The sequence below is a fragment of the Octodon degus genome, unplaced genomic scaffold, assembly GCF_000260255.1.
Source record: "Octodon degus isolate 3935 unplaced genomic scaffold, OctDeg1.0 scaffold00079, whole genome shotgun sequence".
NCBI lineage: Eukaryota > Metazoa > Chordata > Mammalia > Rodentia > Octodontidae > Octodon > Octodon degus.
Window position 1 is genome coordinate 9,422,752 of NW_004524655.1, and position 12,539 is coordinate 9,435,290.

The 12,539-nt window shown below is 54.1% G+C and overlaps 2 protein-coding genes across 3 annotated transcripts in view; both read left to right on the top strand.

The window, feature by feature from the left end:
* Window positions 1-6: 6 nt before the first annotated feature.
* On the top strand, window positions 7-10,254 carry Mmp11 (matrix metallopeptidase 11; the record flags this gene model as incomplete). The annotated part of the gene is made up of 8 exons (XM_023720940.1): window positions 7-78; window positions 4,853-5,094; window positions 6,088-6,231; window positions 6,311-6,444; window positions 6,587-6,828; window positions 6,948-7,164; window positions 7,932-8,189; window positions 9,367-10,254. Coding segments are annotated over 8 exons (1,443 nt in total), but the record flags the coding sequence as incomplete, so codon positions are not given.
* Window positions 10,255-11,598: 1,344 nt separating this feature from the next.
* Smarcb1 (SWI/SNF related, matrix associated, actin dependent regulator of chromatin, subfamily b, member 1) overlaps window positions 11,599-12,539 on the top strand; it is a 37,251-nt gene continuing 36,310 nt past the window's right edge. The window contains exon 1 of one of the 2 annotated variants that reach the window (XM_004636310.3): window positions 11,599-12,466. In XM_004636310.3, the coding sequence (XP_004636367.1) occupies window positions 12,374-12,466 (93 nt within the window). In that variant the 5' untranslated portion in view covers window positions 11,599-12,373. The remainder of the gene's footprint in view (window positions 12,467-12,539) is intronic. The other variant, XM_004636311.3, reaches the window with a different exon arrangement.

Genomic DNA, 12,539 nt, shown 5'->3' on the forward strand with positions numbered 1-12,539 from the left:
CGCGGCGCTGCCCCGCGCGCCCTCCTGCTCCCGCTGCTCCTGCTGCTGCCGCCGCCGCTGGCCCGTGCCCGGCCGCTGGTGAGTGCCCGCCGCCGGCTTGCAGCTCCTCCCAGAGGGAGGGCCAGGCACGAGGGCTGGGCCCAGCGGTCGAGCTGAACCCACTGGGGCGCCCGGGGTGGCCTGGCGCGGTTGGCCCCGGAACCGGCTTCTGGGTTCTCATGGGTGTGATAATGAGCTTCCCGTCCCCGGAGGTGTGCAAGTGGAGTCTGCGCGGGGATCGCTCGAGCTAGTGAGGCGGAGCTCCGCGCTGAACCCACGCCCCCTCCCAGCGTTGGGGACCTGCTCTTCGCGCCCCAACCGCGGATGCCGGAATGTCTACTGGGAGAGGTAGCAGAGGGAGTGGTTACAGGGCCTCCTATTCATGACAGGGACAAAGCCCAGCAGGTCCCAAGCAGGTGTCAGCCTCCAGGTGTGTGGCCACACGGAACACACCTCCAGGTGCACAGTTGGGCGGACGACAAAGGAGGAGCTGGGGAGGGAAGCCAAGGCGCTGGGGAAAATTGGGCGTACGTGTAGAGGGGATGCCGCCGCCTCCGCACCTGTGGGAGACAAGTTTGGAACACTTGGCACCAGGGGGCCATGAGTGTAAGTGACTATGTGTGCACATTGGGTAGTGTCAGGAAGAAAGAGATGGGTGAGACTCTCAGAGGGTGAAAAGTTGAGGAAGGATGGGGAGAAGACAGAAGGAGAAAATGTGTGCTCAAGAGAGCACAGCAGAGTGAAGAGAGGAGGGACTGTCACAGCTGGGCTGATAGCACCACAAGGATTGCACAGCGTGGCCTGGGACCAGAGTCTGGACCACTACAAGCATGGCCTGAGGGCTCCTGGGCATCTGGTCCACTCTGTCCCACAGCTAAAGTGTGATCAATTCAGGTGACAATGGGGGCGAAAGGGTGTGACAGCCTGCTCAACCACGCCTGCTTTTACGTGCCAACTTTGCCTGCCATTGGCTATGGGGGAAAGGGCTGGCGGGAAAGGTGGAGAGGAATGATGTTCCCTGGCCCCTCTCAGTCCCCTAGAGCTTAGACCTTAGTTGGGAATACTCCAGTAGCAGTTAGTTCAACGTATGGGTTGGGGAATTGGAGAGATGTGGGTGACCCACATGACACTTAGGGAAGCAGTAAGCAGCCTTCAGAACCTCATCTCATCCACCTGCACTGAGAGGATGGGGCTGGAGGAGCTAACAGGGTCTATTGCTGAGCCTGGAGGATTAAATGAAACAATGCTAGGTATGCTGGAGACACTCTGTCACCTGTAGCTGCCAGTCTGATGCTTGTGCAGGTTCAGTGCTGGGATTGGGGGCTGGCAGGGGTGGGGGTTCTGAGCTGGTCTATTGTCTGTCCCAGGGAGCATTTGGGGTTGCCTCCAGCATGTTTATCCCTAGGCTGTCGTCAGCGGGGCCAGAAGAGCTCTGTAAATATTTATCCATCCCAGTTCCCAGCTTTCAGGGCTGATGAAAGAAAGCCCCACAGCCCAGTGGGGCAAAGCTGCTTTCCTTTGTGGAGCCAGCAGAGGGGGTGGGTGGGAAGGGGCTGTTACATGCGTGGGGAAGATGAATGCCCACGGGGTGGGCAGGTTACTTGATCTCTCTGAGCCTCTGATGGGCATGATGCTTCCCGGAATTGCCTGGTGTTGCTCTGCTGTCTTCTTCACAGCCTGACAAAGTTCCTTCTCTCAAGGTTGCCTCTTGCTGACAGCAGAAAGCAGAGCTGTAGTTAATTGTCTCTACTGGAGTGAAACAAACAGGCCTAGAGAGGATGTAACTAGCCTGGTCTTATTCAGTGGCTTCCTAACCTGGGTCTTCCCTAATCTCCCCTCTACCAGCTACCTCCAACTTTCTGGATTTGAAATCAGCTCAGAGGCTGCCCTTGAGTCTCTGAGTTTAACCAGGAGACTGGGTCAGCCAAGAAATTCCTTGAGTGTGTCGGAAACTACAGGGTTGGTGGCTGCTAGTCTGAGGGAGGCGGGCACAGCGAGCTGGCACCTAGGGTGGGGCAGCCCAAAGGAGGCTACTGCTTAGGAAGAGGGAACGTACTAGAAGCAGAAATACTTTAGAAATCCTTCTCAGGAATGTGGATTTGGGAAATAAGCCAAGAATTGAGGGGTAGAGGTGAGGGAAAGCCCTGGAGTGGGGAGGCACAAGCCCCAGGTCTGAGCCCCGCTTTTGCTTGACTTGCTTTGTGATGCTGGACAAAGTTCTCAGTCTCTCTGGACTCTTTTTTCATGCTCTGCTCTGGGAAATAGGGTGATGGCTGTTCCCCTCACTCCTCTGGGCTGTAGATGAGACTGCTGAGCCCACCAGCCTGCCTCACTGGAGCCCAATAGTCCTGGGAAGACTAAGAATCTGGGAAAATGCATTCGAAAGTTGGGAAAGGAAGGAACTACAGGGGCAGGTAGCAGGGCCAAATAAGAGTGCTTCCCTGTGCCAGAGGCCGCAGTGGACATTACGGAAGGATATCACTTAGTCCTTTGTCATAGGGACAAATTTATCATCCCAGTTTGATAGACCAGAAGGTTGAGGCTGAAACATGGCATTGACTCATCCAGTGTCACAGTGGGATACAACTAGGCTTTCAGAGCCTCAGAGCTTGGCTCTGTGCTGCACTGAGAGTGCCATCCGTGATGCAGGGGCCTGGCTGAGGACTTAAATCTCATGGGGGAAGGAGAGGAAGGCCCAGTGAGGTGTGCGTCCAGCTCTTCCCCTCTCTCCCCCATGGCTGTCTGCACCAGGGAGCAGAGGAGAAAGGAGATTTCTGTCAGAAATAGAACTGGCAGGCTGGGCTGTGGGCTGTTGGGGTCCCCAGGGGACCAGACCCCTTGTCGGCTTGAGGGAAAGAATCTGTTTATCCTGTAGGCTGGAGGGGGTGGGCAGGCTCTTGCATTTAGTCACACAGATTGGTATCCACACTCTCACAAAGCATTGTCCCCACCTTATGACATGGGGGTGTGGGGCTCACTGAACTTCACAAAACACTTGGGAAATAGCAGGTACGTAATAATTTTCCATTCCTTCTCTTCTGCCATGAGGATGAGATCAGCATTGGGTCCCTCCTCTGGGGAATAGATAAATCTCCAGGAACAAAGCAGCGGGTGGTGGGTAGCTTGTGAGCTTAGAGGTCCCGTACCCTGCCAGATGTTCTCTGAGCAAGTTGCTCCACTTCTTTATAGGAGAAATGGACACAGTTATGGTGGAGTTGATGAGGGCTTCTCTCCTGGGCACTGGGAGCATGTGGGTACAGCTGTGGGCAGGGCCCTAGCCCACCACAGTGACAAGTACTTATTAACAGGGAGCCCAGCCTCAGCTGGAACCACAGCCTACGGAGGCTGTGCTTTACCAGGAAACCTTGCATCAAGCCATCCCTGAAACTAGGAGGCAACTAGTCTAGGGCCTTGCATCCTGACTGACTCCAAGTACCCCTGATGGTCTGGAAGTCTCCTTCAACACAGAGCATTCTTAAAAGTTGAGTCCTCAACTCTAGAACTTAGAGCTTCTGATCTGAGCCCCAGAGCCTGGGAGAGCTGCCAGGGCTGAGGCTGAGGGCGGAGTCTGAAGGGCTAGGCTCCTACCCCAAATATGGCTATGGGAAGGCTGCACCGCCCAGATCAGACAGGCCCAGAGCAGACAGGTGCCAAGTGTTTCCGGCAAACAGCCTGGCTCCATCTTTCTCCAGCCTAGGAGAACACTTGGCCTTTGTGTACTATCTCTATCCAGGTCCTTGCCTTTGGCCTGGGGCGCCAGAATCCTCACCTGGCTCTACCATTCCTTCCTCAGTAACCTCTCTGAGCTTGTGGCTTTTTTGTTTTTTCTTTTTTTTCTTCTTGCTTGAGCACTATGACTTCTGCCCTGGGGACTTGCAGAGGCTGAGCAGATACAACTCACGTCAGAACTGAGGATTGGGCAGGGTGGGCCTGGGGGTCTGGTAACTAGCTGCCCCACCCTCCCTGCATGAAAGGTGCAGGCACATCAAGATCTAGCCCCTACTATGTGCCCAGCCCTGGCAGGATGTGAACAGAACCATCTCTGCTAGAAATCAGATCTCAAGGGATGTGGGGGGAGGAATGTCATTCAGTGGTAAAAAACAGGAGAGTCTGGATTCAATCCCCAGTAGCCCCTCTAAGAAAGGAAGGCAGACCTCGGTTACCAGGTGCCCTTCCCAGGTGCCTAAGCCTGTGCTGAGTACTCAACACACACGATGTTTCATCCTCAAATCAACACTGTTGTGGTGGGATTATTACTACCATCTGTCAGGTGACAAACAAGGCCACATGGTGGGGCCACAGCTGGTCCGTGCTGGGGGAGGAACTTGGAACATCCTGGGCAGGAGAAAGGGCAGAGGCTGTTTATATAACCAGGCGCTGGGTGTGTCTGAGCTCAATGGAACTCCGAAGAAAGGAGGGTGGAAATGAGTTTGCTGAGAGCTGATGGGGAGAGCAGGAGGAACTTGTCTGGTGTTTCTCCAGCAGGCTTTTTGGGGCCCACTGTGGGTATGTATGGAGAGTACAGTTGGGGGCTCATAGGCTCATAGTCTTTCCATCCAGACCACACTGGCCTGAGCAGCTAAGGTTGGTGACAGGAGGAAAGGGAGGAGGAGAAAGCTCAGTGCCTTCAAACAAGGTATCAGGAAAGCAGGGTCAGCTTAGCCATGTGCAGGCGCCTCTGCCAGCCACTCCCTTTGCCCAGTGACCCAGTGTGCTGGAGCCGCACTTGGTTGTGTTGATGAGCCACGCATCTAACCCGGGACCATGAGGACCTGAGGTCTAACCTGGCTCTTATATCCTCTCTCTTGCCCAGGACACCCACCACCACCCCCACCACCACCATCTTGTGAGTAAGGGGCAGCAAGCCTGGCATGCCGATCTGTCTAGTAGCCTGACATCTGCTTCTGCTGTTCAGGAGGCCCCCCGGCCTGCTGGTGGCCCCAGACTTCCACGCTGTGGTGTGCCTGACCCACCTGATGGGCCGAGTGCACGCAACCGGCAGAAGCGCTTTGTGCTGTCTGGAGGGCGCTGGGAGAAGACAGACCTCACCTACAGGTAGGGGCCAGAGGCCATGAGAACAGAACTGTGTCTGTGTGAGAGCCTGCTACCCTCACCCCTGCTTCCTGAGACACATGCCAGGGCTTGATCTACATGGCTGACAGATCCATCATGTGCTCCCAGCCGTCTATGGACTAACAACCTGCATGCTGTCTGAGACACACACACACATATAAGCCCGCACCTTCCTGCAGCACTGGGGCCACCCTCTGTCATCATCCAGTGAGTCTCAGCATATGTGTGGAGATAGGTGTGTCTGAAAAGGGCAGGCCTGGGACTCTATGCAAATCAGCCCTGTCCTCCCAGAGTCTACCATCACAATGTAGGCCACATGTAGCTGTGAACTATGGAGAACAGAGATAGGGAGTAGCCTGCTCTTCACCGGATGGTGTAAGAAGTTCCTAAAAAGATGAGGAAGCCAAGGCTTAGCCTAGGAGAGAAGAATGGTCTAGCGGCACACAGCATTGGAACCCAGGCTGTTGAGGCCTTGGGAGTTCCTTGGGTGTGGAACTGGAAATATAGGTGAGGTTTAAGGACCCAGGGTTGCAGGTGTGGTGGGCGCACACCTGGAATCCCAGCACTTGAGAGGCAGAGGCATGAGGATCACTGTGAGTTCGAAGTCAGCCTGAGCCCAAAGCGGAGTTCAAGGCCAGCCTGAACTACATATCAAGACCCTGTGTCAGATAAAAGAAAAAAAAAAAGAAGACCCAGGATCTCTCCAACAGTGAATAGAACTGCCAGGTCTCAGGACTCATGGTCCCATGTTGTTTGCACCAAATGCAGAACTGCATGCATCTAAATACATACAAGTCAACACAAAGGACGCACCCATGTGGCCAGGGAGACTGCCTGGCTAGACCTGAGGCCCAAAGCACACTGTCTTTGGCCCTTGCATACACACATATACTGAGCATTCAGGAGCAACTTGGCTCTTTCATCATAGGGGCTTGCCTGCCCCAGGGTCAGACTCCTCGCCTCCCCCCTCCCCAGAATTCTCCGGTTCCCATGGCAGCTGGTGCGGGAGCAGGTACGGAAGACGGTGGCGGAGGCCCTACAGGTATGGAGCAAGGTGACACCACTCACCTTCACCGAGGTGCATGAGGGCCGTGCTGACATCATGATCGACTTCACCAGGTGAACCTGCAGACTGGGACCCTTCCGGGAATAAACCCCACTGCCAGCAGCCACTGACTCTGCTCCCACCTCTCCACAGGTACTGGCATGGGGACAACCTGCCTTTTGATGGGCCTGGGGGCATCCTAGCCCATGCCTTCTTCCCCAAGACCCACCGAGAAGGGGACGTCCACTTCGACTATGATGAGACCTGGACTATTGGGGACAACCAGGGTATGGCCTGGCAACCCATTTCCAGATGAGGCAACTGAGATTATAAAGAATGGGGAGGGCACTTGCCATGGTCCCTGAGCCGGGATCTGGAGCTGGGAGGTGTGGCGGGGAGGGGTGTTGCTGACCTGCCTCCCTTTTCCAGGCACAGACTTGCTTCAGGTGGCAGCTCATGAATTTGGCCATGTACTGGGGCTGCAACATACAACAGCAGCTAAGGCCCTTATGTCCCCTTTCTACACCTTCCGTTACCCATTGAGCCTCAGCCCAGATGACCGCAGGGGCATCCAACACCTGTATGGTCGGCCATGGCTGGCCCCCACCTCCCACGCACCAGTCCTGGGACCCCAAGGAGGAGTAGACACCAATGAGATTGCACCACTGGAGGTGAGACTTGTGAGGGTAGGAAGACAGGAGGTGAGGCTCTGTCCCAGTATGTCCCTCACTCCTTCTGGCCTTTGTGGCTCCAGTGAGGCCTCTCTTCTGGCTCCTCTTTCCCACCCAAGCCGGAAACTCCACCAGATGCCTGTGAAGCCTCCTTTGATGCTGTCTCCACCATCCGAGGCGAGCTCTTCTTCTTCAAAGCGGGCTTTGTGTGGAGGCTGCGTGGTGGCCGGTTACAGCCTGGGTACCCTGCACTGGCCTCTCGCCATTGGCAGGGCCTGCCCAGTTTTGTGGATGCAGCCTTTGAAGATGCCCAGGGCCATATTTGGTTTTTCCAAGGTAAGTAGGTTTGAAAAGCGGCTCAAGAGACTTCCTGGAGCTAGGAATGTCAAAACCAAGGGTAGCAACAAATGAACAGCTCTCCAGGGACATAACATGAATGGATAAGTTGCCCTGCAAGCCCAGAGCCAAGAGAGAGCATGGCTCACTCCTTGGTCACAGCTGGGAGTCTCCCAAGGAGATGGCTGTTGAGATCAGAATAGCACTGAAAGTATTGCATAATGGGGCACCATGTGTGCTGGTGCACTGTACCCCCAAAGGCACCCATTTGGTGTGGGGTTCTAGAGGTGGTGAAGTGATTCTCGAGGGTGCAGCTTGGGAAGTGTACAACAGGGATCGGATTCAGGTCTGGTGATCTGGAGCTTGTACTTTCCACTCTCAGCTGGTAGAGATGCGAGCCTGGAACATTCCAGGTGGCAGAACTTCATAAACAAAGGTGCAGCATGAGAGACTGTGTGAGTTCCATTGTAGCCAGGGACCTTCTATGGCAGGGGCTGGGCCAGGGAGTGGTCATCAGGCATTTCTGATTGGCAGCCAAATCCTGGGGGAAGAGGAACCCCAAGCAGCCCTCTGTTGATTAGAATAACCTCATTCATGTGCTACTTTACAGCCTTCACTGGCCAATGCTTCCCAGCTAGCCCCAACCTCCCTTTGGGGCCAGGAATGCTAAACATGCATTGGCCCATAGGTTTGGCCCAGCAGGCACACAAGGCTTAGGAGTAACAGCAGTGTCTTGACAGCTCCTTGCAACCTTCACTCTCTGGCAGGTACCCAGTACTGGGTGTACGATGGAGAGAAACCAGTCCTGGGGCCTGCACCCCTCTCTGAGCTGGGCCTGGTAGAGTCTCCAGTCCATGCTGCCTTGGTCTGGGGTTCTGAGAAGAACAAGATCTACTTCTTCCGAGGCGGGGACTATTGGCGTTTCCACCCCAGCACACGACGTGTGGACAGTCCTGTGCCCCGCCGGGCCACTGACTGGCGAGGGGTGCCCCCAGAGATTGATGCGGCCTTCCAGGATGCCGACGGTGTGTTGGAGGGTTGGTGGGAAGCCACTGGGGGATGTGGGTGTAATGGCTGCATCTACCACCAGGCGGTGGCTGGGCCCTCACACCCACTTCTGGAAGCCCAACTCTTCACACCTCCTTTGTCCAGTGACATCTACTCTCCTGATAGTCAACTGGTGCTGGTGCTTAGCCCATGCTAGAGATGACAAAACAGGGCAGAGAGGTGCAAGGGCATGCCTATGTCCCTCAGTCACAGCCTCCTTTCTTCTTTTTTTCAAATACTGGAACTGAACCTAGAGTCTTTACACTGAGCTACATCCCCAATCCCCAATCCTTTTTTAATATTTATTTTGATATAGGGTCTTATTAAGGTCAGGCTAGGCTCCAACTTGTGATCTTCCTGCCTCAGCCTCCCAGCATGCTGAGCTTCCTGGCATGCATCACTATGTAACACTTCTTATGAGCCCAGTTTTTAAAGGGGCAAAGAGAGGCTCAGGTCCTTAGCTGAAGGCACTGGGATGGACAGTACTGGTGCCAGAACTCCCATTGGATAGTCTCTTCTTCTAACCTGGCCTCCCCCCAGCACAGAAGCCTGGAGCCAGGCTGCAGCTCGGAGCCCAGTGATCTCACCTGCCAGCCTGTCTTTGCTTCTGTGCTTTCCCTTATTGGGAGATATTGGAAAAGCTGTCTTAGTGTGGCCACCAGCTCTGGAACTCCGGGATGCCATCTCTGTAGTCGGATTGATAGATGAGGAAGTAGGGTGACAAAGGGGTTGGTGAGGAGAGTGGTACCTGCTTTCTTAAAGAGATAAGAAATTGGGGACTGGGGAGATGGCTCAGTAGAATAAGCGCTTCCCTAGCAAGCGCAAGGCCCTGAGTTCAATCTCTGGTTTCGCAAAATAAATAAATAAATAAATAAATAAATAAATAAATAAGTAAAAAAGAGATAAGAATTAAATCTTCAAGCTCCTGGCATCTGTCAGGGTACCCAAGAGTGAACCCTGGTGCAGGCAGAAAGGCTGCCTGGAGGGAAAGGAGGTTCTAGAAGGCTAGCTCTGAAGCCTGTAGGTTTCAAATAACTTGGCAGTAGCCAAGGCCTTCTCATCTCTTCGCCCTGTCCCTGTCCCTGGGTAGAGCCTGCTAGGCAGACATGGGGGCCAACATCCGTTTGCTTATGCCTGACCTTTTTTTCTCTTTAGGCTATGCCTATTTCCTGCGTGGCCACCTCTACTGGAAGTTTGACCCTGTGAAGGTGAAGGTTCTGGAGGGTTTCCCCCGTCTTGTGGGCCCTGACTTCTTTGGCTGTGCTGAACCTGCCAATACTTTCCACTGACAACAGCTTGGATGCCTTCGGGGACTGACCCATGTCCAGCCACTTATATCAGGATAGAGACCCACAGCAACCTTTGTGGCTCTGGAATCAGGCATGTCTCCTCTGGGGTGGGGGGAGGGGGGGTACAATCACCATGACAACTGCAGGGAGGGCCACGCTGGTCGTGGTCACCTGCCAGCAAGTGTCTCAACTTGGGCAGGGAAGGGAGGCTATGGCCCTACTTAGAGGAGGGTGGTCTTGGGCCAGCTATAACCACCTCTGCAGGTCATGGCCAAACCTGGGTCTCCCATCACTGTGCCTCAGGGTAGGACCTCAGCAGAGATGGGGAACTATAATGTCCTCACTCTATCCCTGCTTTGAGGTTCCTTTTGGGTACTGGTGCTAGAGCTGGGGTACCAGGGTCCCCATGACCTTCTGCTCTGGCCAAGCACCTGGGCCTCCAAGAAGGGTTCTTTCCTGAGAAGTCAACTCCCGGTAGATGCTTGGGATTGGGCTACCTTCTGCCTGGTGATCCTAGAGATCACTTCCCCAGGGTTCAGGCTAAAATGTCCACAGCCAGCAGGGTTGGGGGCTGCTCTTCCCTGGAGATCCTGAGGCCTGGAGGCCTCAACATACCTCAGGCTTGTCCAGCCCATTTCCTCTTGAAGCCCTCATTCTAGCACTGGTATCCTCCAAAGCAATGTAAATGTGTGTACAGTGTACAAAACAAAGCCTTTTTTTTTTTTTTTAACTGAGGACTATCATTAAACACAATCGTTTTCTACCTGCCTGTGTGTTTTCTTTGACTATGTAGCCAGGGTGAGGAACCAGGCTAAAGTGGGCCCTGGGCTAAGAGCTAGAGTTGAACCCCTTCGCCCCCAAGTTTCTGGGCCCTGGGGCACAGTGCTCAAGGCTCTTCCTGCTCTCTTCCTTGGTCACCTCTGTAGGGACAGCTACTTAACTAGGACAACTTCTTAGCTAGTTCCCTGCTTCCCCACCCCGCCTTCAGCTCATCCTCCAAAGTGGTGGTCATTTCATCCCATTATGTCATCATCCAACCACATCCTAAAATATCTTGATAATCTTCACTGCTATGAGAGCGCAAAAAAAAAAAAAAAAAAAACAAACACCTCATGGCTACTGATAGGTTCTGGTCCTAGTAGAAACTGCTGAATTATGGTGGCCGTCTAATATGGCTAAAGCCCTTAAAACAGCTCATCTTCCCAGAGACCACCTCCCCCCTTCTTCTCCAACCCAGCTCAGGGTACAATTTCCTTTCACCTTTTCCACTGCCACAGAAAAGACCCCAATCAGCTCCTTAGGTATTTCTTTTTTTTTTATTGAACTCAGGCCCTTGCGCTTGCCAGGGAAGTGCTTATTCCACTGAGCCATCTCCCCGGTCCTCCTCAGGTATTTCTAAACATCCCCTTCAAACCCCAAACCTGGTAAAAATCCCTAAAAGCCTCAGCTTTCTTTGTCTCTGGCCGGAGGCTCTGTCCTATCTGTCCTCAATCTTCTCTGTGTCTTTGGAGTTAATCAAGACTTCTCTTATCTTTTCTATCGCTACTGCTCTGCCGAAAAGCCTATCAGTTACCACCAGCCTTTCCAATTGTCCAGCAGCCCCTTGCACTGCCCTCCAGCCCCCTGTGTCTTCATAACAGAATCTAACAAGCCTGGAGCATGCCTGTATTCCCAGCACTCTGCAAAGCTGAGGCAGGAGGACTGCTAGTTTGAGCCTAGCCCAGGCAACCTGCTAACACAGTAACTTAGCAAAACCCTGTCTCAAAAAAAAAAAAAAAAAGTAAAGGCTGGGCATAGTGGCTCATGGGTGTAGTCATAGCACTGAAGAGGCTGAGGCAGGAGGGTTGCTGTACCCAAGGCCAGCTTGGGCTACATAGTGAGTTCAAGGTCATTCTAAACTATATAGTAAGACCCTGACTCAAAAAAAAAAAAAAAATCCACACACATACACAGATACAAATATATACCTGTATCTATATATCTGCAGATGTAGCTCCGTGTAAAGGCGTGGGTTCAAAGCAAAAAGTACATTCTCATAATCACAGCTGCAATTTTATTAGACTGAATTGTATGAAATCATAGTGGGTCATTTTTGGTTCACAGCATGGTTAAGATACACGAACTGCTCTGACACTTTCCTTGCCGTTGGATGATCCGTAGGGAGGCTACGGGATAGAGCCAGGGCAGGGCTGGGCTTTTAGGCACAAAGCAAAGAGCTAGGGAAAGAACCGAGGTGTCTTCTTTTCAATGCTCATCTGACGCTCGGGCCAAACCAAATACCACCTGCGTCTCACTGAATATTGCCAAACCCCAGAGCCTTTGCCCAGGCCAACCCCAACCCAGTGTTGCCATTCTGCCCATCTCTACAGCTGCAGAAACAGCTGTGGACTGAGGTCACAAAACGTGCTCAGGCTTTCAGATACGTCTTTCTCCTGGCCTTCAGGCCCCATTTCCTGTTTTCGCCCGTGAGTCCGAACTGTGAGACTACAAAAGCCACCGCGTGAGTCAGGAAGCCCCCCGGCGGCTATTTCTGTCCGCGAGAAGCTTTCCAGGCACCAGACAAGCTGCAGCCTGGTGTGGAGGAGAAACTAGTCTCGGCTCCTTTAAGGTGTCAGCCCGCGCGCGCGCGCGCTCGGCCTTTTGTTTAGGCGGCGGCCGCGCGCGCGTTAGCGTCAACGCCCGCGCATGCGCACGGAGGGAGGCCTGTTCGTCGCGGCGGCAGCTGAGGATCCCGGCGGTGGCGCGAGCGCCAGCCCGGCCCGGCCCTTGCCTTCTGGCGTCGATCCTCCTCAGCCGGGTGCCGGCTAGCCCCGCCCCAGCCTTCCTGAGTCTACACAGCAGGGCCTCGGCCGCCCCCGGACCCCTCTGCCGCAATGATGATGATGGCATTGAGCAAGACCTTCGGGCAGAAGCCCGTTAAGTTCCAGCTGGAGGACGACGGCGAATTCTACATGATCGGCTCCGAGGTAGCCCCCGGCGCGTTCTCTTCCTCCCAGCCTCCGGCCCCGCTGGAGCCCGGGGCGGGCCTGTGCGCCGGGA